The sequence below is a fragment of the Erpetoichthys calabaricus genome, chromosome 12 (assembly GCF_900747795.2).
Source record: "Erpetoichthys calabaricus chromosome 12, fErpCal1.3, whole genome shotgun sequence".
NCBI classification, from domain to species: domain Eukaryota; kingdom Metazoa; phylum Chordata; class Cladistia; order Polypteriformes; family Polypteridae; genus Erpetoichthys; species Erpetoichthys calabaricus.
This window is the reverse complement of record NC_041405.2, coordinates 52461203-52489099: the sequence shown is the minus strand read 5'-3', so window position 1 is coordinate 52489099 and position 27897 is coordinate 52461203. Positions and strand designations below refer to the sequence as shown.

General features: G+C 36.9%; 1 protein-coding gene across 3 annotated transcripts in view; it reads right to left on the bottom strand.

The window, feature by feature from the left end:
* eda (ectodysplasin A) overlaps positions 1 to 27897 on the bottom strand; it is a 233408-nt gene that overhangs the window by 34392 nt on the left and 171119 nt on the right. For all 3 annotated transcript variants that reach the window (XM_028815515.2, XM_028815516.2, XM_028815514.2), the window contains exon 2: positions 25058 to 25151. In XM_028815515.2, coding sequence (XP_028671348.1) covers positions 25058 to 25151 — 94 coding nt within the window. The remainder of the gene's footprint in view (positions 1 to 25057; positions 25152 to 27897) is intronic.

Sequence of the window (27897 nt, the reverse complement as noted above, 5' to 3'; positions counted from 1 at the left end):
ATCATGATCTTATAGATATTTTTCAAATCAATTAAAAGGAAAATAATATCCAAAAGAAAAAAAAACACAACCATGTGCACTTCCCTAAAAAAGATCTTCACTTTTTTACTGAATTTACTGAGTTTAAATATAAAAGTAATAAAGTAAAATAAAAACTTTACTTTCTTATTGAGATACATGTCTGAAGAAGGTAATTCATTTTACACCTGCAACTCAACAGCAAATTAAATGTCTTCTGTAAATAAGATTAAGGAGTGATACCATTTACATAAATAAACTGCTCTGATATGTTTAAATTTTACATACTGGTAAAATGGGTAGCAATGCAGCCTCACAGATCTAGTATCCTGGGTTCAAAGGACCCTGAACTGAAATAATCAGGTATGTTTTAATTCCCACACACATTCCTTCTGGCATCTATACAAATGCTTTTCCCTTGATCGTATATTTGGATGCAGCATCCCTATTTGTACCACTAGGTGGCACTGCTTTACAAGGGCATCAGTAACTTGAAGTGGTACATAAGGGAAGCCAGCATAACATTTTATTTCAATATTAGCAGTTGTTTAGGGAACTAAAGCTAATACAAAGGATAATCAATTTTCTTTAGTTAAACATATAGTGTATTGGTAAATATCCAGAATGTACAAATCCCCAAAAGATTTTGTTTCTTGAAAGAATCGCACTGTTTCATCTGTAAACACATTTTGACTTAAAAAAGGAAAAAAAGTGGTAAAACTGTTTAATGATGGAACAAATTAGCATCAAAGCGCGCCTAGAGATTGAAAACACATTTTCACAACACATACAACCAAAACACATCTGTTATTAAAAGCTTGTGAACCGAATCACATTTTTATTAAGGCAAAATACATCTAAGATGAAAGAGCAATTAGCTGTAGGCAAATTCTTTAGTTTGGCTTATTTGTATGATAATGCTAAGCCCTCAGAGAATCTACCTGGTGAGACACAAGATGCAATTTATAGCCGATTTTTAAAGAAGGACATCACTGATAAAAATGTCCATTGGTAATGCCAAGGTATTCTGAGAAATCAGTGCTGGCATTTCAATAGGGTTTATTAAGTCTAATAAGCCTGAACACCATTATGCATCAAGCAATGGATTTTTGTACCACAGGATACTAAAAATGTGACCAACTGATATCAAAACTTATTCATAATTTTTGACTGCATATTTGTGACTGAATGACAGTAGTCTCACAAATGCTGGAGGTTTAATTTTTCTATCCTCCTTTTACTTTTGGTTTCAGTCTGTTTTATCATGTTGAGTCATTGCAAATTTGGTACAGAGCATAAGGTAAGTGCTAATGGAATTACCAGTTGTCCCCACTACTTATCATAAAGAACATATAAGGAACAACAATTACACAAGGAAGCTTACTTGCTTGTATTGTAGAAACTGGCAAGTGTAACTTATTATAATACCAGTAATGGTGCACTGCACGTTATTATCATAGTTTTCATGCTCTTTTTCTGTATGTTTAGCATTCGTTTGCTCAGAGGTTGATGTGCTTGCTGCTTCCTGAGCAGCTCTTCTTTTCTCCACCCTAGTGGCCCGCTTCTTCTCTTCTTTCGTCTGCATCTTTTTGCATTAAAACCGATTAAGTCTGTGTTTGTGTTGCAATTACTTAGTACGTTTTCTTTAATTTTTCACTTAAGCTGGCACTTATGTCTTCAGTCTGCCTCAAGAATGATTTAAGATATGAAGAGGTAAGGGAAGTGACGGCAAAGGTGGTAAGGATGAGAACGGCACCCGTACGCATGCGCCGCACGGCTGCGCTGCTGGCCGTTGTTGAGAGTTGATTCTACAATAAAACTAAAATAAAAATAAAAAGAGGAATAACCTTGAAGGTCAATCATCCCCCCGAAAGCGGATAGTAGACGTCACGTAGTATATGTGTACCAAATATCAGGTCAATAGGTCATATAGTTTGCAAGCTACAGGTTATTTAAAATCCTGGACAGACAAACGAATAGGCACGGTAGCGTATTTATATATAAAGATTCTCTTACATCAAGAATTTTGCTTTCATTTAGTGTATTCAGTCTGCAATTTAGCTGTCATTTCCAGCCTAACTGTGAAACTATTTGTTTTAACCTCTGTGAAGAATAGTTGATAAGTACAATAGTGTAGATTCAAATCTAGCATGTGGGTCATCCAGCAGTGGACAAAGGACATGTTTTCTGTAGTTTACCCCCAAGTATTAATAAAGATTCAATCTATGTCTTTACCTACCTAATATACTGGATTTGGGTTGGTTTGAGGAGTGCCGCTGGCACAGTCACATTTGCCAATACACTGCCCTGTAATGTGTAGGCTTCTTGTATTTAAAACATGACCTTCCAAGACAGAATCCATTAACCTGCAGTTACATTGCCTATTAACTAAGGCAAAAATGTACATCTACGAATAAAATGATATGAAAACTGAATAGCACATTAAGATAATACCTCTCCTGACTGTTAAGGTTATTAAAGGCAGGTAGTGGTTAGTTCATGTTAATGTACACAGTCCCCCTTCCCAGCTCCCATCCTGTATTTTCCATGAATCTTCTTTTGCGCTGTTGCCAAATTCTTGTTTGTTTATTGTAAAGTGCTTTTCTGCTTGCTACTTCTATAGTTGGGTTAGGCATTCAATATTATGAAGAGACTAGGCAATCAATAACCAGGAGACTGATTCATTTTTTTAGTCTTGTGCTGCACCTACTAAAAACACTAATGTTAAAATTAACATTTATTATTTTGAACAATGGACAATTGCTTCTTCAACATTTTTTCAAACATTTAAGAAAGAATGTGAGAAACACTTAAAAGTATGCCTGCATCAGAAATCAAAAGCCAAGCCCACTGTTTAAAGAAAACAAAAAATGTATCGATGACCTTTTCTTATACTACCGCCAAAGTTATTTTTATTTGGACACATCTTAAAATTGACCTTCCAATATAGTGCAAAGGACAAATAGAGCTGCCCTGATAAATGTGCTCTGAAATTAAAATGATGTCAGGAAAAAGGTGGTTTGTTTGTACCTAAAATAATATACGGAAAAATCAGTCAGGAGCTCATTGTAACTTCAGCCTTTTTTACAGGAAATTCCATGGTTAAACCAGGAATAGTATACAAACCACAACTAAAGTAACATTTAATTAGAAAAGACAGCAAAATAAATTGCACAAAATATTGAGAGTCAATGCATGAAATCTTAGATAATAAATAAATCCACTAAAACCAAGAGAAATGATAAGTGAAACATTTTTGTCCATGATACTTTGATCTAATAGAATTTACCATGGTTTCATAGTAAACACAATAGCCTATAAATAACATAGGAAAGTATTCATTTTTTTCATTTCTGTGCTTCTCCTCACAGAGAACTACAGGGAAACCATTCAGGTCACAAACTACAAGCCTGTAGGATTATTACCTTACTTTTAATTGCCATTAGAATCATAACAAACGTAACACAAGAAATCTCAAAATCATCTAATCCAATACAGGCCACTAAAGGCTATCCAAGCAGCACAGAGTACAACGCAAGAAACGGCCCTAGACAGGGCACTAGTCCATGGCAGGGCTGGATCATACACACACCCCTACACTTACAGTCACAAACGGAACAATTTGGAATCATCCATTATCTAAATTAGATTGATTTGAGGCACATGATGACAACTGGGCACAGGATTCAAACCCCGGATTCCCAACCCTTGCGGTGGCAATGCATTAATCTCTAAATGTGTAGATACCTATTTTATTTTTTTTATGAAAGTACAGTGCCATAACACAGTTCACTACGGTGCCAATATTTTTTATCACATGCATTACCTCCCTATTTTACCAGAGTCACGACTGATTCACAGTTATACACTAAAGAAAATTGTTTATTTCATGCGAGCTCCTTCTCCAGCACATAGAATTTGCTTCACAAAACACATGTTTTAGCTGTCAATAATATATTTTTAATATTGTTTTGCATTCTAATTAAATATCAACATTTTATTTTAATGATAATTTGTTTGAATTTAATATTTTCTAATAATAAAACACAGGAACAAACACTCTTCCACTTCTGCCTTGAGAATGGAGGAACACCCACAGGAAGACCTCTGATGTCACTTCTAGGAGAATGGCCATAGATATACCTCTTCCTCCCTCACTGCAATATAAGCCTGGATTTAACCGAAAGTTGGTGTTCAGTTTGAATCCAGCTACACAACAGGTTGGGCTCCAGGCAGTATAAACTGAAACTCGCAGAAGTTACATCTAAGTTGCTTATATGCACTGCTTCCTTCAGAGCTCCAACTCTTTATCATCTCTTTTTTGTTATATATTGGACTAAGTGGGATTGAGGATGTTACCATAAAACACAATTAATAATGATGGTTTAGTAGTGGTTCATCGCAGTTCCTGAATCTTATGTTAAATTCATGCTGAAATGCCATCTGCTGCAAGCTGTCCTTTTAAGGATAACAAGCTACCAGAAAGAGCCATGTAAAGTACGAGAATTCATGCAGCGAAATTAGTTGGTTTATGTTTTGTGTCAAGATTATCTATATACTTAAGCAGTCTTCCTTGATGAATTTAGAACCTTTTTTGAAAGTAGTCTCTATTACATGAAGTCATTCTAGAACAATAGAACATGATGTCTTAGCATACAATCATGAGAACGGAACCCGTGTTAGGACATTTACATCCTCTAGATAGGCAAGTTCGATCATCTGACACCCATATTCCGCTCTCGCCATTCTAGTCTGACGATTTCTTAAGTCATCTCTTAGTCATCGTTCAGTACGCGCACTGCCTTCTCATGTGTCCGCCCCCAACTCCTCACCTGAATTGCTTTCATCTGTGTACAGTCCACATGCACTTGTGAGTCACGTTGACTGTTCATTTTCCACACACCGCCTCAGTCGCATGCACCTGTAAGCCACGTTCAGGCCGGGTGAGGTTTCCCGTGTTGAGTCCAATTAAGCCAAAGGCTCCACACCTGATGGTGCCCTTCCGTCAATTCCTTTAAGTTTCAGCTTTGCAACCATACGCTACAGTTCACATGCACCTGTGAGCCACGTTCGGGCCGGGTGAGGTTTCCCATGTTGAGTCAAATTAAGCTACAGGCTCCACACCTGGTGGTGCCCTTCCATCAATTCCTTTCAGTTTCAGCTTTGCAACCATACTCCCCCCGGAACCCAAAGACTTTGGTTACCCGGTTGGCTGCCTGGCGGGTCATGGGAATAACGCCGCTGGATCGCCAGTCGGCATCGTGTATGGTCGGAACTACGACGGTATGTGATCTTCTTTGAACCTCCGACTTTCATTCTTGATTAATGAACACATTCTTGACAAATGCTTTCGCTCTCGTGCCATGGTGAATTGTTGGCAGGCGTGGCTGTCTTGCTTGCCATGGACTTAGTGAATTATACATATACAGTGCATCCTGAAAGTATTCGCAGCGCATCACTTTTTCCACATTTTGTTATGTTACAGCCTTATTCCAAAATGGATTAAATTCATTTTTTTCCTCAGAATTCTACACACAACACCCCATAATGACAACACGAAAAAAGTTTACTTGAGGTTTTTGCAAATTTATTAAAAATAAAAAAACTGAGAAATCCCATGTACATAAGTATTCACAGCCTTTGCTCAATACTTTGTCGATGCACCTTTGGCAGCAATTACAGCCTCAAGTCTTTTTGAATATGATGCCACAAGCTTGGCACACCTATCCTTGGCCAGTTTCGCCCATTCCTCTTTGCAGCACCTCTCAAGCTCCATCAGGTTGGATGGGAAGTGTCGGTGCACAGCCATTTTAAGATCTCTCCAGAGATGTTCAATCGGATTCAAGTCTGGGCTCTGGCTGGGCCACTCAAGGACATTCACAGAGTTGTCCTGAAGCCACTCCTTTGATATCTTGGCTGTGTGCTTAGGGTCGTTGTCCTGCTGAAAGATGAACCGTCGCCCCAGTCTGAGGTCAAGAGCGCTCTGGAGCAGGTTTTCATCCAGGATGTCTCTGTATATTGCTGCAGTCATTTGTCCCTTTATCCTGACTATTCTCCCAGTCCCTGCCACTGAAAAACATTCCCACAGCATGATGCTGCCCACCACCATGCTTCACTGTAGGGATGGTATTGGCCTGGTGATGAGCGGTGCCTGGTTTCCTCTAAACGTGACGCCTGGCATTCACACCAAAGAGTTCAATCTTTGTCTCATCAGACCAGAGAATTTTCCTACTCATGGTCTGAGAGTCCTTCAGGTGCCTTTTGGCAAACCCCAGGCAGGCTGCCATGTGCCTTTTACTAAGGAGTGGCTTCCGTCTGGCCACTGTACCATACAGGCCTGATTCGTGGATTGCTGCAGAGATGGTTGTCCTTCTGGAAGGTTCTCCTCTCTCCACAGAGGACCTCTGGAGCTCTGACAGAGTGACCTTCGGGTTCTTGGTCACCTCCCTGACTAAGGCCCTTCTCCCCCGATCGCTCAGTTTAGATGGCCGGCCAGCTCTAGGAAGAGACCTGGTGGTTTCGAACTTCTTCCACTTACAGATGATGGAGGCCACTGTGCTCATTGGGATCTTCAAAGCAGCAGAAATTTTTCTGTAACCTTCCCCAGATTTGTGCCTCGAGACAATCCTGTCTCGGAGGTCTACAGACAATTCCTTTTGACTTCATGCTTGGTTTGTGCTCTGACATGAACTGCCAACTGTGGGACCTTATATAGACAGGTGTGTGCCTTTCCAAATCATGTCCAATCAACTGAATTTACCACACTTGGACTCCAATTAAGCTGCAGAAACATCAAGGATGATCAGGGGAAACAGGATGCACCTGAGCTCAATTTTGAGCTTCATGGCAAAGGCTGTGAATACTTATGTACATGTGATTTCTCAATTTTTTTATTTTTAATAAATTTGCAAAAATCTCAAGTAAAAACTTTTTTCACGTTGTCATTATGGGGTGTTGTGTGTAGAATTCTGAGGAAATTGAATTTAATCTATTTTGGAATAAGGCTGTAACATAACAAAATGTGGAAAAAGTGATGCACTGTGAATACTTTCCGGTTGCACTGTAGATACTTAAGCAGTCTTCCTTGATGAATTTAGAACCTTTTTTGAAAGTAGTCTCTATTACATGAAGTCATTCTAGAACAATAGAACATGATGTCTTAGCATACAATCATGAGAATGGACAAAGCTGGAAGTGACATCCGCTAGTTCCAGCAGCCACTTTGGGAACTGCAGACATATAAACTGGCAATTCCCAATGTGCTGACAGTATTTTACCCATAGTAAAAGCCATGTACCCAGCCATTTAGTTTAAGTTTACTGTCATATGTAAAACAATATAATGAAATGCCAAAACAAAACCAATTATCAATAAAAAATCTAGTTAATTAATTTAATTGAAATAACTGCATTACAACACTTATGAGTGTTGCTGTTATAAATGCATGCATACATACATTTAAAAAAATCTTACTGTATGTGGAAAAAAGATTTTCTTAGATTTGGGGGTGTTGGCTTTTGTACTAATGTACTGCTTTTGGACTTCACATTTTGTGTTTTTGTACTTTTAGGTACAGGATAGCTTTCTATACAAGTTTCTTGGTTAAGATTTCTGACAACATATTTGGCTTTAATATCTATAATTTAACATAATGTAATTTAATATCTTTAAATAAAAAAAAAGTTAAATTTAACTGTCATTTTTTTCAGCAACACTCAAACAGCAGTATAATGGTGAACAACAAGGTTTGATTACCAGAAGTTAACTTTTAAATAATTGTAAACTGATTTTTGAGCTACATTAGAGCATGAGAACATTAAAACAATGTAGATGAGAACAGGCCATTCAGCACAACAAAGCTTGCCATTCCCATCCTTCTAAAATAACAACAAGTCAAGTTTTGAAAGTCCCTAAAGTCTTACTGTCTACCACACTACTTGGTAGCTTATTCCAAGTGTCTATGGTTCTGTGTGTAAAGAAAAAACTCCAATGTTTGCGTGAAATTTACTCCAAGTTTCCACCTGTGTCCCCATATACTTGAACTCATTTTAAAATGTCACTCTCTATCCACTGTACTAACTCCCTTCATAATTTTAAACACTTCAATCATATCACCTCTTAATCTTCTTGTACTTAAACTGTAAAGGCTCAGTTCTTTTAATCTTTCTTCATAATTCATCCCCTGTAGCCCTGGAATCAGCCTAGTCGCTCTTCTCTGGACCTTTTCTAATGCTGCTATGTCCTTTTTGTAGCCTGGAGACCTAAACTGCACACAGTACTCAAGATGAGGCCTCACTAGTGTGTTATAAAGCTTGAACCTCCTTGGACTTGTACTCCACACATCAAGGCACTATATAACCTAACATTCTGTTAGCCTTCTTAATGGCTTCTGAACACTGTCTGGAAGTTGATAGCGACTCCTAAATCCTTCTCATAAAGTGTAGTCATGATTTTCAGACCTCCCATTATGTATTTAGACCTAACATTTTTACTTCTTGTGTGTAAATAACACTTTATATTTACTGACATTAAATTTCATCTGCCACAAATCCGCCCAAGCCTGTATGCTGTCCATGTCCTTCTATAATGATAATTCCAGATTATCTGCCAATCCACCTATCCAGCTTGTTATTTATATTCCTATCCAAATCATTTACAGTTTGTGTGTGTGTATATATATATATATATATATATATATATATATAAAAAATAGCAGCAGCCCTAGCACTGACCCCTGTGGAACACCACTCTTATCAGCTAATTCTAATAAGGTACAGTTTATCTCCTGTTCCATTGACAAAGAAAATAAATGCATTATTTATTTATTACTTACAAACCTTTTGCTTTTGTTTATAGAAATGTTCAGCCTCCATAAATTTAGATCAGCTTGGGAGACATCAGGAAGAATATCAATGGTCATTAATAAGTTGTTGAATCTAAAAAAGGCAAGAAACATTGCCATTCATCATATATTTCAGTGTTTCTCAACTTTTGTGGTGTCACAACCCAGTTTTTCAAGTGCCAGTGTGTTCAAATTCCGGGGTGAGGGTCCGGTCCCCCTCTGTGAATTTAGCTTGATTGCCTGAGTGGGGTGGTTCCCCTCAGTGAATAGACCACTATCAACAGAGCAGGGATTTGGAAAGTTGTCTGCTGTCCACATGCAATGCTGCCATAGTGAAACAAGCGCTCGCCCTCTTTGAACCGGTGAAAGGGGTTTCGTCCCGGGTCAGCCATGGTCCATACGCAATGCTGCTGCTATGAACTGAGTGTGATTGTCAGTGTGGTAGGGGGAGGGCAGGTTGGATTTCCCACAGGTTGGGAAACGCCAATGCGTGATGCCAATTTTAAATGATAAAAATATGGCCTCATAGTGTGTAAGAAAGCTGTTTATTAGGGGTGCTCCCAGATCAACTAGTAAGTCCGTTTTGTGAAGAATGACTTACACAGGTTTAGGAAACAATATAACTGAAAGCTGTTCCTCAATGATTACAAAGGGAGGAAAAAAAATACAAAAACAGAAATATAGTTTAGTACAACATTTTCTAAAAAAAAGTCCCAATTTAAAGTAATGCCAACCAAGAAAACTACTTATAAAAGTAGCTATCTGAAAAGTAAGCGTTTATTTTTTTTTCATTAAAACACATTCAGTTAGATAAACACAAATAGTAATAATAAAATAAAAAACAGCAGTAATGTATTGTGTTTTATAAAAACTTTCTAACATCTTGTGAGATGGCCAAAAGAACACAGGTTTAGTTCCCACATCTCTCCTTGAGTCACTCCGGACATTCCATGTATTTGTTTAATTTCACCAAAAGCACATCTGTCTCAGAATGAGATTAGTTTGTTAGTGATGCAGATTGACTAAACAGCGGGTATACTGGATGGTTAACCAGTGCCACAAATGCTGAGATACCTTAAAGGCCGGTATGGAATGACTAAGCTAGCACATTTTACAGATGTAAAATCATAGGTGTATGTCAGCAGGGCTATATGGAGGTGGTCTTAAACTTGCATAATTTCTTCATATTTTTAGAACAACTTAAGGACCAAAAATGCAGTTAAAGACCCAAAAAAAAAGCGGTCTACATATAATGAACAATACTTGAAACCCACTTTCTAGAAGGAAATCCAGTTCAGCATTTGGCAGGCACATCTCACATGAAAGTTTATACTTTGTCTGTGAAAAGAAGTCTTTAAAGAAACACTCCTGTAGAGTGTGGTTAAACTATGAAATCATTATGCTGGAAAGGCAATGAATAGAAGAAGTTGCAAACAATACACTGGAGCAACAACCAATGGCAAAAGGTGTTATGAGTTGATGAGTCAAAATTTGTAGCTCACTAAGACAACAGTATACTAGAAGGACATGGTGAGAAGTATGTTAATGCTAGTCTGCAGCCCCTATGAAGCATGGTGGGAACTCTGCCATGGTCTGGATTTACATTTTAGCCAAAGGTATAAAGGATCTGGTCAAAACTGTTGTAATGACAAACTACAGAGAAATAAACAGATGTGTAGCTTCGGGGAAATTATTCATTTGCAAAAACTACTTCTGTCAGCACAAAAACAACCTCAAACAAACAACTGAGGTCTTCTTGGAACAGACGCCTGTAGATAAAACACTACCACCTTAGAGCCACAACTTTGACATGCTGTAAGTAACAATGCGTGAAATTATTGGGCAGCAAAGCCAAAGAGTTACAGAAAATCCTGTGAAGCTTGTAAGTATTTACTTGGGGGGAAAAAAATTATACAGATGTGTACCTAAGCAAACTACTTTAGTTTTGTATTCTAAGCCACACAATATAATGAATTGTTTAAAAACCCAGGACATTCTTGTTGTTATTTTTATTGCATTAATGTTAATTGTACTTACAGTATATAATGTTTTTACAAGCAAACAGACATTGAGCTTTAAAAATAAGGTTCTTTGGTAGCCTGAGACTATTGACCAGAACTGTAATGACACAACAAGCATTGAGAAAAGATAATGGATAATTAACCACTTTGTAGTTTTTGCAGCAAAACACATTTGTATTTCCTAATTTTTTAAGAGACAGTGAAACAGGATGATTTCAGTCATTACACCTCATAATAATTCTGCTTTATTTAACACCTTTTGTAACCCTGGGTCATCTGTACAGTTTACTAGGTTTTATTTAGTTGTACTAACTTTAACATTCTGAAAAAATGAAAGAATAAAGATACAAACTATAGTATAGAGAGGTTCAGAAGACTGGTAACTGATAGTTAAACTAGGTAAACTGTTATTGGCTGCTTCATTTAGTTATTTCTTTTGTCATCATTGAGTCTCCAGTTTGAAATGTACATGACTTTGTTACCTCATCCTATTACTTGTATAGCACCGGGTAGTCATTAATTAATGGAGTACATTTAGGATGGGGTGGGGTGTATTATGTTGTGCTTTTTTACCTATAATATCATCAGTATGATTTCTGACTAAGGCCAAAGTTGACTTGTTAAAATAAAAATGAATGCCCTTCCATTTTTCTTTATTGGTGCTTGTTAAAAAAAGAACTTAAACCAACTTTCAGTTTAAGAACTTCCAGTGGTCACTGTTTCTGCCATCTCTCTCTGGAGTCCTCAGAGTCTTCGGTATTGATCCCAGCCTTCTCTCTGTTGAGTTTACACATTCACTCTTTATCTCCAGGTATTCTCGTTTCTTCTCAAATCCCAAAAATGGGAAATTTGGTTATCTAGTGAATCTAAAATGAGAGTTCTTGTCTTATGCATTATATTAAAAATAAAAATAAAAAATGGGGCATGACAGCTTATGTTTTCACTACCACAATCTTAAGGTAATATTTAATTGGAAAATAAACTGGGAAGAAATTTCAACTAAAACAGCTTGGAAAACATACTTATCTTTAGAATTTACATGGGAATCCTTGCTGTGTCAATACAATTACTTATTATGAATGTGAATATTTGTAAATGAAATGGCAACCTATTCAGTGTTGTTTTCAGCCTTAAAACCAATGCTGCCAAGATATTCTTTGGCCCCATCTTACTCTGCAATGAATTAAGAATGATCGACTTACTTTCATTGCATTAAAACAGGTCAACAAATTCAGTTTTAAATAGATTATAAACTGTCTACAATTAGTATTTGTAATGCTTTCTAACAGATTTGTGCAGGTATTTGCACTGTTTTGGTCAGAAATGTCCAACTTTAGTTTCAGACTAAAGCTGGTCAATCAGATTCAGGAGTTGGTGCATGGTTATCATTGTTAATTCCAGATACTAATAAGACTCGCTCATATGATTTCTTTTCTTGGAAAATATCCTAGTCAGAAATCAATTATAATAGGGCAGGGCTTGCAAAATTTCAAAATTCCTGATGGCCCTTTGGGCAGACACTGTTCAGATTTTGGTAGCCCAAAAAGAAATTAACCCGAATAAAAAAGAGAATTTCTTAATGTAGACAAACCCCAATCAAAAAACATCCATCCATTTTCCAACCCGCTGAATCCAAACACAGGGTCACGGGGGTCTGCTGGAGCCAATCCCAGCCAACACAGGGCACAAGGCAGGAACCAATCCCGGGCAGGGTGCCAACCCACCGCAGGACAGACACACCCACACACCAAGCACACACCAGGGCCAATTTAGAATCGCCAATCCACCTAACCTGCATGTCTTTGGACTGTGGGAGGAAACCGGAGCGCCCGGAGGAAACCCACACAGACACGGGGAGAACATGCAAACTCCACGCAGGGAGGACCCGAGAAGCGAACCCACAATTAAAAACATTTATTTTCCAAACACAAATAGCAACAATTATACATAAATTCAACAATCAAGTAATAATCATCAACATCAATTAACATTAAAGTACAATTAAGTTTGCAAACTTTCCACCGTGTGCTTATATTGGCAGCACTGTACAAACAGCTCGGTAAGGTTTCATAACCTCGATATATCAGTGTCTCACAGCAGTGTTCATATTGGTATGTGGCAATGTCTTGCTCAGTGGCGTTCATTATTGTTGTTGTGGGTTCTTGTGTACCATCGTGAGAATGTCGGAGCTTGCATTACAGCCAGTAAACAAATAACTGTATTGGAACACTTGACCTGGCCCCCAAATACATTTTTTCTTTACCCGAAGATAATGGATATATTGAAAGGAAGACATTTTGATGACATTCAGGACATCAAGCATAATACGATGACACGTCTGATGGTCATTCCAGGAAAAGAGTTCCAAAATTGCTATGAAGGGTGGACTAGGCGCTGGCGTCGGTGCATAGCTTCCCAAGGGGAGTACTTCGAGGCTGACCATAGCGATATTCAGCAATGAGGTATGTAGCACTTTTTCTAGGATGAGTTCACAAACTTAATTGTCAGACCTCAAAAATATGCCATTTGTTTCCAACTGAATTGAAACGTGTATCAACAATATGATGAATTTAAACATGAATCATTCTCCGTCAGATTCTAAATATGAAATCTCAACTGAAATCACAGATCAGAATGTTTCACTGAGGCTGTTTACAAAGGCTGTTAAATTTTGCTGATTGTAGTTCACTTTTGGCAATGTAGTATGCAGTTCTGAAAAGATGTGTCAGGACTTCATGTTATGCTTTGTTCATTTTTATTATGTTCTTTGCTATTGGTGTTAAGAGAAAGAAGCTTCAGACTGGGCACCCACACACTTCTTGCGGTGCACATGCTTTCTGATGGGGTCTTTCCTAAAATTACTACTTCCAGAAAAAAAAATTAAAAAATCGCCGTGTCAGTGGGAAATTGTGGGGAATTGACAACACACTCAACAGAACATTATGTCATTCACCTTATCATGTTTCAGCCATGGAAATTCTTTTGCTTTTTGCCTCATAGTCTGATATTCCTGAATTCTTCCGCTTTGTGACAGTCTGTTCTTTCTCTGTTCCCTGTTCTTCATTTGAACCTGTCTGTTTTGGTCAAGTAGAGCGGAGATATTGGCATAAATCCATGCGTTGTCTCCTTCTCAAATTTCCACACACACACACACACACACACGTGTCAGCGATTTTGCAAGCTATAATTTAATTAGCATTGCAGCTCATGCAAACTCTACGGAGCCCCTAAAAGGACATGGGTAAACAAAAAAATCCTTTTAAACTTTTGGTTGAGCAACAGAAAGTTTTGTGCGAGTATGCAAAATTGTAAAGAACTTTTATGTTCGCCCATTTCCCTATAGGGGCTCAGTAAAAACTCTTTATCACTTAGCAACAGTAAATAACATGAAGTAAGAACTACACTCCTTTACAAGGGTGGCTGCAATGCACCAGCTCTGTGTGCCAAACATCATATGAAAGAGAGAAGAAGTAAGCTCATTATACACATGCACAGGCATACATGTTTCTGCAGACAAATCATCACGATTAAAAATCTGTTTGTTCCATGATCATTTTTTTTTTCATTCAATTAGCAAATCATAAGATGGAACAAAGCGAATAAAGGAGGGAATTTGATTTCACGCAGTGTATAATTTCAGGTGTCCTGTTGGGCAGGGCGGTGTTACATTTTGGTAGCGTGATGGCAAAAGCTAATAGCCCCGGAATGTCGGGCTACTGATTTTGCAAGCCCTGTACGGGCAAACCATGAATTACTAATGATCAAGCCTTTTCATAAAAATGGAGACATTATATTGAAGAGGTTCAACATATTTTACCATCATTAAAGATTATAAAAATGTGTTTAATTTAAAATCTAAGAAAACATTAAAAGCCAGACGTGGGCATCAGTTTTTAGTTGCTTTAATCTTCTATCTTTCATAAAAGCAGGGGATAATAATTTTTAAGGTGAAAGTCTTGTCTTGTGAACTTCACAGCAAAAAAAAATATAATGATTCAGAAATATTTACACTTGAACAAGAGCTTCTTGCTAATGTTTCTTCTAAAAATTCAACAGGATGACTCAACAAGCTCAAGAGAGCACTTCTCCCAGAAATGGTGCCTAACTGGTGCATTTGTTTCTGGATCAGTTTCTTTTGAAGTTTTGAAAAGGTCAAGATTCTCTTGTATGTGAAGATTTTCTCTAATACAGTGAATTCAAAAAGTATTCAGGCTCCTTCACTTTATGCACACTTTATTATGTTGTAGATAAAATTTTAAATAGATTTACCAATTTTGCCTATCAATCTACTCACAATAACCCTTAATGACCAAGTGAAATAATGTTTTCAGAAAAGTTTTCAAATATATTACAAATTGAAGGAATTGTTGTAAATGCTACAAAGAAGACTATTTGGCCTATTGTGCATATGTTTTGGATTTGGGAAGAAAACTAGAGAAGTTGTAGAAAAACAAATTGCAGACATAGGAAGAATATGATGTAAACACAACAAAGGCTGAGATTTGAACATAGGTGTTTTCAGGACAGTGTGTTAGCTCCATGGATGGACCGGGTTTAATGCTGGGAATTACACTTTGGAAGCGCATTCCATGTATGGTGCCGCCTCACAATAGCAAAAAATATTAACCAAACACAAACAAAAAATAAACATAAATATGTATACTTAGCTTGTATTAAAGAATCTTACAACATGCAAATCCACATTTGGGTCAGGAGATTCATTATCAAAGAACTCAACCATTAGCTAAAGTGTCAATGTCAAGTTATTTATATAGCACATTTAAAACAACACCGGAATGCTGTGGCCAAAGTGCTTTACAATAATAGAATAAAAGAAAAAAACAAATAAATAACATAAATAGAATAAATTTAAATAGAATAAATAAAAATAAAACAAATAATAAATAGAAGTGATGTTATATAATCACAATGAGGAAACCATCAGTATTACTGAAGGTCACGGAATGCAAGTGAATAGAAATGAGTCTTTAATCTTGTTTTAAACAGTTCAATTGTAGACGACTCCTTTATGTGATGAGGTAAAGAGTTCCACAGGCGAGGAGCAGCAGCTGCAAAAGCCCTGTCCCCCTTGGTTTTACACTTGGTACAAGGGACAACAAGAGACAACTGACCAGAAGATCTAAGCACTCTGGATGGCTGGTGTAAAACACACAATTCGGATAAATAGGCAGGAGCAAACCCATGTAAAGATTTAACAACTAGCAACAAGATTTTAAAATCAATTTGAAAACTGACAGGCAGCCAGTGTAAAGGAGCTAAAATGGGAGAAACAGAGTCGTACTTTCTTGCCACCAACCAGAAACCAAGCGGCAGCATTCTGGACCAACTGTAACCTGCATATCAGGGATTTGCTAATCTCAGAGTACAGCGAGTTGCAGTAATCAAGGCGAGAAAAAATAAAAGCATGAGTAGCTTTCTCAAGATCCCTAGAAGATAAAAAAAGGCTTGATCTTACCTAATAGACAAAGCTGGAGAAAGCAACTCTTGACTACAGAATTAACTTGTTTCTCAAAAGAGAGGTTACTGTCAAAGATTACACCAAGATTGCGGACTTGAGGTTTGCAAAAGACAGAGAAAGAGCCGAGAAGTCCAAGACCAATTTGGGCTTTAGCTGATGGACCCACTATAAGCACCTCCGTTTTATTTTGATTCACATCAAGAAAATTATTAGCCATCCAGGATCTAAGTTCAGAAAGACAGTTGTGGAGTTGATTTATTGCAGAGTTGCAGACAGGAATATAAACCTGTGTGTCATCAGCATAGCAGTGAAAAGAAATGTTAAGTTTCCTAAAAATAGCTCCAATAGGATGAAGGTATATAGAGAATAAAATAGGACCCAAAATGGATCCCTGAGGAACACCATATTTAGGAGGAGCAGTAGACGAAAAAGAGGAATTTAAAGTCACTGAAAAGTGTCTACCAATTAGATATGATCTGAACCAGTTAAGAGCTGCCCCTTTAAGCCGAACAAGCTGTTCAAGCTGCATCAGCAATATCTCATGGTCAATAGTGTCAAAGGCAGCGGACAGGTCAAGGAGGAGAAGGACTGCCGTGTCACCAGAGTCCGTAATAATAGAGACATCATTGAATACTTTCTCACAGTTCTCCTGATGTTGGTGATACTGTATTTGCAGGATTGAAGATTACAGATAGTGGTAATTTAAAGGTTTCGGGTTGTGCAGATAGATAGACAGACAGATACTTTATTAATCCCAAGGGGAAATTCACGTACTCCAGATCTGAGGATGTGATGCTCCAGAGCATCTCCAGTTCAGCTTTTCTGCGGCCTCATAATGCCACTGTGTGGTAGCACCTTTTGCAACTTTAAACTCGCACTGTTTTGGTACAATGAATTACCAGAGCTTCGCAGCAGCATGTTGGTTTGTAATATATAATATGTTGAAGATAGACTGAGTAACATTGATGCTACACAGGTTGCGATACTGGCTGAATTTTGTATGTTTTTATTGTATAATCTTTTTCACCATGTTTCTTTTGGAATTCCTGCTGTTAAAGAAGTGAAAATAACAAAATGTTCAACTTTATGTGTGAGAAACTGCTTCATTAATATTTTTAAATAAAGATGATGTTTTTCTTAACATTGCACACATTTCATAACCTACACTTTTATTCCCTCCACAACACAGATAAAAGTTCCCTCCACAACAAATTCTTTAACATTATTCATCTTAGACTGACCGTTTGGTAAGTGTTGCTGCCTAATGGATTCATTAATGGCATTGGCTCCAGTCTCATGTCTGGCCACTGCCTATGTGAAGTCTGCAAGCTCTCTCCCTCTCTCTCTATTCCTCCTCATACTGTAGTACAGTTTTCCTACCACGTCTCCAAGATGTGTGTTAGGTTAACTGGCAATTGTAAATGGGCTCAGTGCAAAAGGACCCTTTGATAAACTGGTATCCCATCCTGGGTTTGTTCCTTTTTTGCCTCAGTGGTGGGATAGACTTTGTTAACTTGTAACCTTGAATTGGATTAAGTGGGTTAGACAATGTTATGATGTACAATATTTATGAATTAATTACGCCAGAAATGTAATTTTAATCTTTATCTAAATGTCAGTAATTAAGACAATGGGAGTTAACAATTACAGCTTATGCTCTGTCACATTTTTTTTGAACACATTGATTCAACATTTGCTATATGTGCTGGAAAGATGTTACATTTACCAAATGATAGCACATTCTTTAGAAGCAATGACTTCAACCTAACATTTCCTGTACATTTTGACTAAATCTGCATGTCAACTTGAAGGTGTTTTGGAACATTTCTAGAACTATTTACTTCACTAGTATGTTGGATCATGTTGTATCACCTTCACACTTCAGATCATGCCACAGTATTTAAACTAGGTTGAGATTAGGTGTTGGACTGCAAAATTTTCTTCTGACTTAATCATTGTGTTGTAGATTTACTGGAGTGTTATCATTTTTGTGTTCAGTGATTCTCATTTTGTTATTCTTTGGGACAAGAAGGATAATATGACATTCTTGCGTACAATTTGGTGGCATCAAATGCATGGAAAGCTGGTCAAAAATATCATACTCCCACCTTCTTGCTTCAAAACTGTATTTTTATTTTTTTTGAAAGGAAGTGCTTCATTCTCTCTGAACAAAGTTTCCTTTTTGTGCTTTAGGCTACCATTTTCATTTCAAAGTTTAGAAAGTCATCAATATGCTTTGATTTATGCTGCTACATACATCTCTCTTAAATTACCCATTGCAAGACTGGTCTTTTCTACTGCTCATTGTGCTTTTTCTCTTGGGATACTCTGGTAAAGTGGAGAAATATTTAATCTTTCAACTTGTGCATTACCTCTCCACTACAGAATGATAATCTGCATGATTGAATTGTTCTTTGGCACAAATTACTGTACAGTACCTCCATGACTGCTTGCATCTAAGCAAAGACAACAGTTTTTAAAAAGTCAGCTCGAGGTTAAACTGTGAAAAAGTCCAACATGTAATTACTTCCGCTTTGGTAAAAGGGGGATCAATTAAGGATAATGTGGTATGTTTTGAGTGAAAATGATTAAAAAGAAATGGTGAACAGGATGTAGCATGTTGGGGCAGTTTAAGACACCTGAAACTTTTAAAGCCAGTGATTATTACAAATTAATAACTGAAATAACCTAATCATAATTGTATGAATGCCATTGACACTCTATTTCTATTTGATTTTACTTGTTCTTTTTGTGTCCACCTTGGGAGGATTTGTTTTCACAGTTCTACCTGTATGGTACAGGAGAGTTACTAGTTGTGTCTCTTTCCTCATCATGTTTAGAACTGTAGAAAAAGAAGCATATTTTATAATTTAAACAATTATATATAATTTTTTTTTCACAAGTCAATGTAACTTTTTTTTGTGTGAAAAAATGAAATGAATCAATTTGCTAGGTAAAGCTACACATCACATTAAAAATGTCTACTGAATCTAGTTAGTAAGTTATACAAGAAGTAACAATAAATATCATCATGTTTCTCACATGAATACAGAGAGGTTCCGGGCCTCATAGTGTCTGAAGTTCTCGGATCTGTCAGGGGCCTTAAAGTTTCCTGACTTGTAGCTGGATACTTCTCGGAAGAGATAGCAGATCTGACAGCAGATGTGTTTAACAAAATGGTCAGTTTTTCTTTCTCTTGGAAAAGGCTGAGGATTCTGGCAGCAGTAGAATTTATAGTATGGAACAGTAATATAGATCACACATGAATATACAGCTTATACTCAGAGTGGCAGCTGTGCTGGGTTGTGCTAAGTCTTTGGAGTTCAAACCCGAGGATGATGAGTTCAAACCTCAGTTGTCATACTGTGTGTGTCCCTGAGTAAGTTACTTAAATTGCCAGTGCTCCAATCAGAAACAACAAAATAAATGTAACCAGTTGTGTCTCGATTGCTGTAAGCTGCCCTAATAAAGGAGTCAGCCAAACAAATGCACTTGTATATGAATAATCATGAACATATATAGAATATTATAGCAATCTAGATGAGAACAGGCCATTCATCCCAACAAAGCTCACCAGTCCTATCTACTTAATTCTTCCAAAATAACATGAAGTTTTTAAAGTCCCCAAAGTCATAGTGTCTACCACACTACTTTGTCACTTATTCCATGTGTCTGTGGTTCTCTGTGTAAAGGAAAACTTACTAATGTTTGTGCAAAGTTTACTGCAACATGTTTCCAACTGTGTGCCCATGTCCTTGATGAACTCATTTTAAAATAACAGTCTTGATCGACTGTACTAATTCCCTTAATTTTAAACACTTCAATCATATCTCCACTTAATATCATTTTGCTTAAACTGAAAAGGCTCAGCTGTTATAATCTCTCCTCATAATTCATCCTCTGTAGTCCTGGAATCAGCCTAGTCACTTTTCTCTGGACCTTTTCTAGCGCTGCTATGTCCTTTTTCTAGCCTGGAGACCAAAACTGCACACAGTACTCCAGAGGAGGCCTCACCAGTTCGTTATAAAGGTTGAGAATAACCTCCTTGGACTTGTACTCCACACATCACGGTGCTATATAACCTAACATTCTGTCTGCTTTCTTAATGGCTTCTGCACACTGTCTGTTGATAGTGTTGAGTTTGCGACGACTCCTAAATCCTTCTCATAAGATGTACTTTTGATTTTCAGACCTCCCATTGTGTACTCAAACCTAATGTTTTTATTTCCTGTGTGTAACAATTTACATTTACATAAATTAAATTTCATCTGCCTCAAATATGCCCAAGTCTGAATTCTGTATAATTTCCTCTGTAATGATTTAAATGGATTCTAGATTATGTGCCAATCCAACTAGTTTGGTACCAACTGCAAACTTAACCTGCTTGTTACTTATATTCCTATCCAAGTCATTTATATTTTATTTATATTTCTTTATTTATTTATCTGGTTTGTACAATGCTATATACTGTATATTCTGCCGTTCTTTATTATATTCTGTAAGTGCCTTGAGCATGGGAAAGGCGCTATATAAATAAACTGTATTATTATTATATTTATTAAAAATAACAGCAGCCACACTGACCGTTGTGGAACACCACTCTTAACATCAGAAAATTGATTTCTTGCACCATAACCTTTTTCTTCCTGTGTCTGAGTCAATTTTGAAACCCATCTACAGAAAACTCCCACTTCTTTTAGTTTGATGCTCAGCCTCTTATGAGGCACCTTATATAATACAAAGCAAAGTAAAATTACTATTATAGGAGCCATTTAAGTACATTATGTAGAGGTAGACCAAATATCACGTTTTAAAATATGCTTATCACCTTACCAATCGATAAGCTCAGCTGATGTCTGAAGCACTGCAGGTGAGTCAATTTTTTTCAGTGACAGAGCCTTGACAACATTTGCTCCCCTGTCTGTCATTATACACACCTGACAGACCTCTCCAATTCCAGTTCCCCAAAATGACAGTGCATCCTTGAGCACCATTGAGATGACTTCTGCCAAGTGTTCCTTTGGAAAGTATGCATTTCATCCTACATCAATGCAGTGTTTAGCAAGAGTAGTTATGTGTGCCTCCAATGTCCAACTCCACCATAGGTCTGTGTTTGTGGTAAGGTAGCTCACATCTTTCAACACAGCTTCCAACTTTGCCCGACATTCATTATATAACTGCAGCAGTGCAATTTGAAAAAGAAAATTCTGCCAGAAGCTGATAAGTCAAGAACTTTCAAGTTTCCTGCAGCCGCCTTTTCCAATAACAATCACTAACATCAAGTCTATTGCCATGAAAGGGGCGACTGCATTTGCGATGTCCCGATGCATTTTTGATTCTTCGTTACAATGAGCCATGGCTGGAAATGTCAATACAATAATCTGCTGTGTAGGTGCAGCACCACTGTTTGAATGCTTGATAGCCACATTACTTGAACTTCTTTCTGGCAGTCTTCATATTTGATTGGAAGGTATCTTTTAAGGTGGTCGATTTTGTATTATCAGTCTTTCTAGGTACTTGATGGTGGCATATATTGCAAATTGATTTTATCTGTGTTTGGTCTAATTTGTAATATCTGAATCACTTCCAAAAATAACTTGTGTGATGGAACCGGGCCATCAGCGAGAACCAAACCCCAAACACGAACACACCAATGCAATCCCAGGTTCAAATAATGGATGGTTTCAATAACCAAAAAATTACCTCCACAAAGTTGTAAGCATAAACAGAAAACACAAGTAATCTCTCTCTTCACAATCACTTCACCTCACAATTCCTCTTCTTTCACCACTGCACTGCCATCCTCCAGTTCAGTGTTGTTTCACGTCCTCCCAGCTCGACTCGCGTGGACAAGGGAGTACTATCCCTTTTATTGAGGACCTGGGAGCACTTCCGGTACCAGGACTACTGCCCGATGGAAGCACTTCCGGGTCATATTGAAGTCCCATATTTTGGGGAGCACATTTTCCTGCAGCACCCCGTTGTGGCACCCACAGACCCAAGCAGGGCTATGCAGCAGACTACAACTCCTAGCATTCCCTGCTAGTTCTTGAATGAGCCCAGAAATGGAGGGCTGCTTCCAACTAACATCTGGGGGGGAAAAATATCCCCCAGGGACAGTCCTTCCTTGCACTCTTCTGTCATGGCCAGGAAAGGTATGAAATCCATGTCTAGTCTAGACACCTGTCCATTTAGTTGGGGCTTCCCACCCGGGTAAGGAACCATTCAATCTGACTGGGATGTCCGTCCACCCATTAGGACTGCCAAGTCCAAGTTCAACCTCCTTCCCTTTTTGGCCGGGATGACTTTATGTTCCCATGGGGCCTCCCATCCGGGTAAGAGATCTTCTGGACTCCTAGTCAGGGTACTCGTCAATCCTGTCTTTCTCCTCATACTCAGGACCACATTATTAATAATTACAGTTTTTCTGTTTCATGGGGACTTGCAATACTGCAAAGTGCAGCATGACTGGCGGCTCTTCTGGCATTTTCACAAGCCTGTGTGTGGCGTGATAAGCCATGATCCTTGTTTATTTCTGTATAAATAAGATGGGGGAAAATGTTGTATCAAATTGTATAAATTGTGTGTGGTGTAGTGGTTAAGGCTTTAGACTTCAAACCCTGAAGTTATGAGTTCAAATCCTGCTACTGACACTGTGACCATGAGCAAGTCACTTGATTTTCTCCAATTACTCCAACTGGAAAACCAAAAGAAATGTAACCAATTGTAATATAAATGTTGTAAGCCACCTTGGTGATGTCCTATAAGATAGAGTTCTGCAATCTCTTCCACACCATACAACACCTCTCCCACCCAGTATTATGGACTCCACAAATATAAATGCTTTGTATGGAATAAATCATTTCACCCTTAATATATACATACAGTGTATTATATATACACATATATATATATATATATACATACACACACACATATACATACATATATATATATATATATATATATATATATATATATATATATATATATATATACTGTATTATTTATATTTTTATATATATATATATATATATATATATATATATACACACACACACACATACATCCATCCATACACACACACACACACACATATATATATATATATATTTTTGCAGGCATATATATACTCCACCTCCACATTGGCGCAAGGAATGAGGCAAACCTAGATAAATAGGGAACAGACTAAGCTATTAAGGCAAGGCCAATTTAAAATCATACCAGAAGTTTGGAACTGTAACATAAAAGTTCAATCTCTATTATTTAAAGTTAATATGGCTATATCGCTTGGTTATGTTAATGACACACCATCTGGCTGAGCTGACAACCCTACTTAACAATAGAAGTGCCATTTGCCACAGCAATGGTCATTGTATTTTAAAATTAATTATGTTTTGTTCTCCTTTCTTGACTTTTTCTAAATAGGTGCACTAAAAACTCCATTTAACTCTTGCGTTCCATTCATAAAAGAAACGGAACATTTGTCTTTGTTTTTAATCTTAGTTCCACGAGTACCACTAATTCTGTTACTGCATATATTTTACACATAAATAGAATAAAACTTAGTTGATTACTTATTTAGAAATGTAAGTATCTGACAAGAAACTCTATCTTATCAATACTTTCTACATATTCTTTTGAGATGTACATGTCCCCTACCTGCATCATCTACAGTTTAATGGTGAACATTACTGAAATACCATTGAATGTAAATATCAAGAAGTTTCTTTTTTGTGGGTGTATTTTTTTGGGTAGCTGTAATCGCCAACTGCATCAACATCAAGTACACTTTCTTATATACTTAAGTTAACTGAACAGTGTTAAATGATTTATTAGCTCAAATGGGCCAAAAAGTCTAACAGCTACAACTCCAAATTGCAATCAAGAGCAATGTTTGGTAATTTTACCAAAAAAAGAATATGTGGGCATCACACTCTATCAAATTATGTGTAAAATAATCTAACATTTATCTGAAAATTACAAGAAAAGAGGGTCTTAACATAAATTTTGCAAAACCTAATTTTGTCTTTCATAGACAATTCGGATAAAAAAAAATCCATAACCAATAAAATTGAAAAGTAATGTTTAGGGATTTTTAAGGTCTCAAAGCAGTCACCATATTTATATACACAGGAGAGAGAGATAGAGACACACTCAGCACTATCTAAAACGAATAAAGTCCAATACAGTCAAAATGAAAACAAATTGAAATGCTAAGTCTTTTAAGTTGTATTGCATTTTGAAATACAGTGAATCATTTAGTGAAAATGAATTAAAAACAGGAATAAAAGCAGATGTAGTTTGCAGCACAGACATCACTTCACTAAAATCTTTTATCTGACAAATCACAGCAGAAAGTTTTTTTTTTATTCTTTTATATTCGTAAATCACTGGCAGGCACAGACTCGAGCAATGGCAGTGGTACTAAGATACTGCATGTTTCCATTTATTTTTGCAAATTACCAATGGGATGGAATTGATATGCATTTATAGCATGGAAAAGCTGTCTGGCAAATTGGGGTGATTAATAGGTTTACTGGATGAATAAACTATAAAAAGCAAAGTTTTTTTGTTTGTCAGGTTTCATCAGCTGCATCACCATTAACAATTCAAAAATATCAATATAATAACATGGATGAATTTCCAAAACTAACAGCTGCTATAATAAAAAAATAGTAGAATGTGAGCACTAACCTCCATCTCCTTCTCTGTTTTGACTCCGTTTGCTTCGTTGAATTAATTTGTGGCTCTCTTCCCGATGAAAGGAGTGATTTTCAGACAAAGCAAGCTGAAAGACAAGAAGTTACAAGGACAATTAATAGCTTAGATATTTATCTCTTCGATAAGGGGTAAAACTGCCCAGAAAAGTGAGTATTGAACAAGGCTTTATTTTGAGTCTAAGGTGCCATCCTATTCTGTTGTTTATAGTATAGCATGTGAAGCAGTACTTCATAAACTAGAGGGTAGTACATTATAAGGCACTACTGTGGGGCATCTGCAGAAAACCATAAAATCTGCCAACAGCACATTTATCAAAATAAAAATTAAATATGCCAGTTCGGTAGTTATATTATTTACCTGCATTGTCATAAACCACTTTAAAGATAAGCTAAAATGATACACAAATTTGAATCAATATTATTTACATGCAGAATCCACTATCAGCTAATTTGTTACGGATCAAAGTGGAGAGCGCATGGGGGCAGCATACCTGTGCACATAGAAGTCCTGGATAGAGCAGACTTAACTACACAAAAATGAGTTAAGATGGAATTTTAGCAATGCAGGTTTAGTTGTGGTCCAAAACTGAAAAGTGTGCCTCAGGTTTGGGCAAGGGAAAGTAGACAATATGATATTTTTTTCTTTAATGCCTACTTGCATATCCTCTGTTGAAGACAGACGAATATGATTTTGACATGTGCAGAAAGCTACATCTCGTATCAAAATAAAGAAACTTTATCAGAATTATGTGATGTTAAAAGTTTTGTTGGTTAAGGTCATTGCTGTGGCCACTGGTCTTTTTATTTTATATAAATAATCAGCATAAAAATGTAGTAGTAGTAGTGACACGTGAGCAGTCAAATTCTTAACTTGCATGAAATTTGATAAACAGCTGGTTAAGTTTGCAGATAACACTAAACTTGGTGGAATGGCAGATAATCGATAATCTGCCAAACTTAAATTGGGGCCTGGATAGAAGAAATTTAATGCAAGTAAATGTAAGGTATAACAGACAGGAAGTAAAGATATTAAATTTGAATACACAATGGGGGGTTTAAAACTTGAAAAGTACATCTCATCACCATCTACTGTAGATCCAGAAACAATTAACAAGGCTAAAAGGATGTTACCTTATGTAGCCTGATGTGTGGAGTACAAATCAAGGGAAGATATACTTAATCTACAGTATGTTATGTATCTGGATAATTTTGGGCAGTTTTGAACTCCACATTACCAAAGTGCTAAAGAAAGTCCAGAGAACAGCAACTAAACATTTTTAGTTTAAATAAATGGAGATTGGGGTGGGGAGAGGCATGACTGAATTGTTTAAATTTATTAAGGGAATTAGTATTGTGGATCCCAGCTGATACTTTAAAATGTGTTGAATAAAAACACAAGGACACAGATGGAAGTATTTAATGGTAAATTTCGCACAAATGTTAGAAAGTTTTTCAATGCATGAAGAACCATAGACACATGGGATTAATTACCAAGCAGTGTGGTAGACAGTAGTATTTTAGGAACCTTTAAAACTCAAGTTGATGTTATTTTGAAGAAATTCAGCAAAGAGGATTGACAAGCTTTGTTGAACTGAGTGCCCTGTTCTGATCATGTTATGAACGCAGTTATGAGGTGGAGTCAAAAAAGCGCATTCTTCACACAATTTTCCAACATGGTGACAGATATGAACAAGTTTCATCTTTACAGAAGCATGTAATTTATCAAATGCAACACAGAGTTGTTAACTACCATTAGTATATAAAATTAGTAAAAGGCAAATACTGAGCATGCAAAAAACTTTGAAAAATCCTCCTGTGTAAGTGAAACATACAAGCAGAGAAAATGGAAAGGATGAAAAAAATGAAATGGTGCATTGGTGAGAGATAGATGAATGAAAATAATAGTATCACTTGAAGGAATGGTGATGGCTGGGAGCACTGGCAACCAAGTGGATATTACAAACAGAGCGCCACAAGAGCTTTGTTTGTTAACAAAAAGTAAAAGGGGATTGTAATTAGTGTTGTTTTGCTTTTTTTCCCCAGCGCCTCCTGACTCACTGGTACAAGAAAACCCCCATGATGTACCATTCTAAGCGTCTCGGTATCTAGTTAGGCAAGATGTTGAGCTTTTTGAGGTTCCTCCTTATTTTTGAAGCTCCAGACCAGACAAAACCCTGATTTTTAGTCTATTTTGGACCATATTTTAAACAGGAAATTACACCCTTATGAGAACTAGTAAGCCAATAGGTATCTGCAGCAAAATGATTAGAAGGCCCTGAAGATGTGCACGTCTCATAGCTGACCCCAGGGGTTCAAAGGGTCAAAGTTATTCTATTTAACAAAAATAGAGGATCAGTAATACAAGCATTTGGAGTATCGTTTTATGCCATTTCCAGGTTGCTGATCATGAATATGTTTGATATTTGATTTTTTACTGAGGGTCCTGGCCCTCTAAGAGCCACTCCCAGATGGTTAAAAAGGATAGACTTCAAAAATAAGCATGTGGGGTATTGTTTTACATTATTTCAAAGTAAGTGATCATGAATATAATGTTACTGATCCTTTACTAGGGATCTAACCCTCTCTGGATCTCTATCAGAGGGTGAAAAATGTAAATCTTCTATTATAATCCAGAATATTTAGACTTGAAACAATTAAATTGAAGCACACATTTTAATATTTGAAAAATGTTGACACATTTATTCTCATTTATTTTGTATTTCTAACTTATGAACACCCCAGTAAGGGTGGTTTAAGATCATTCAGACTTATATGTACACTCAAACAACAACTTGGGCAAACAGCAAGGAGTAG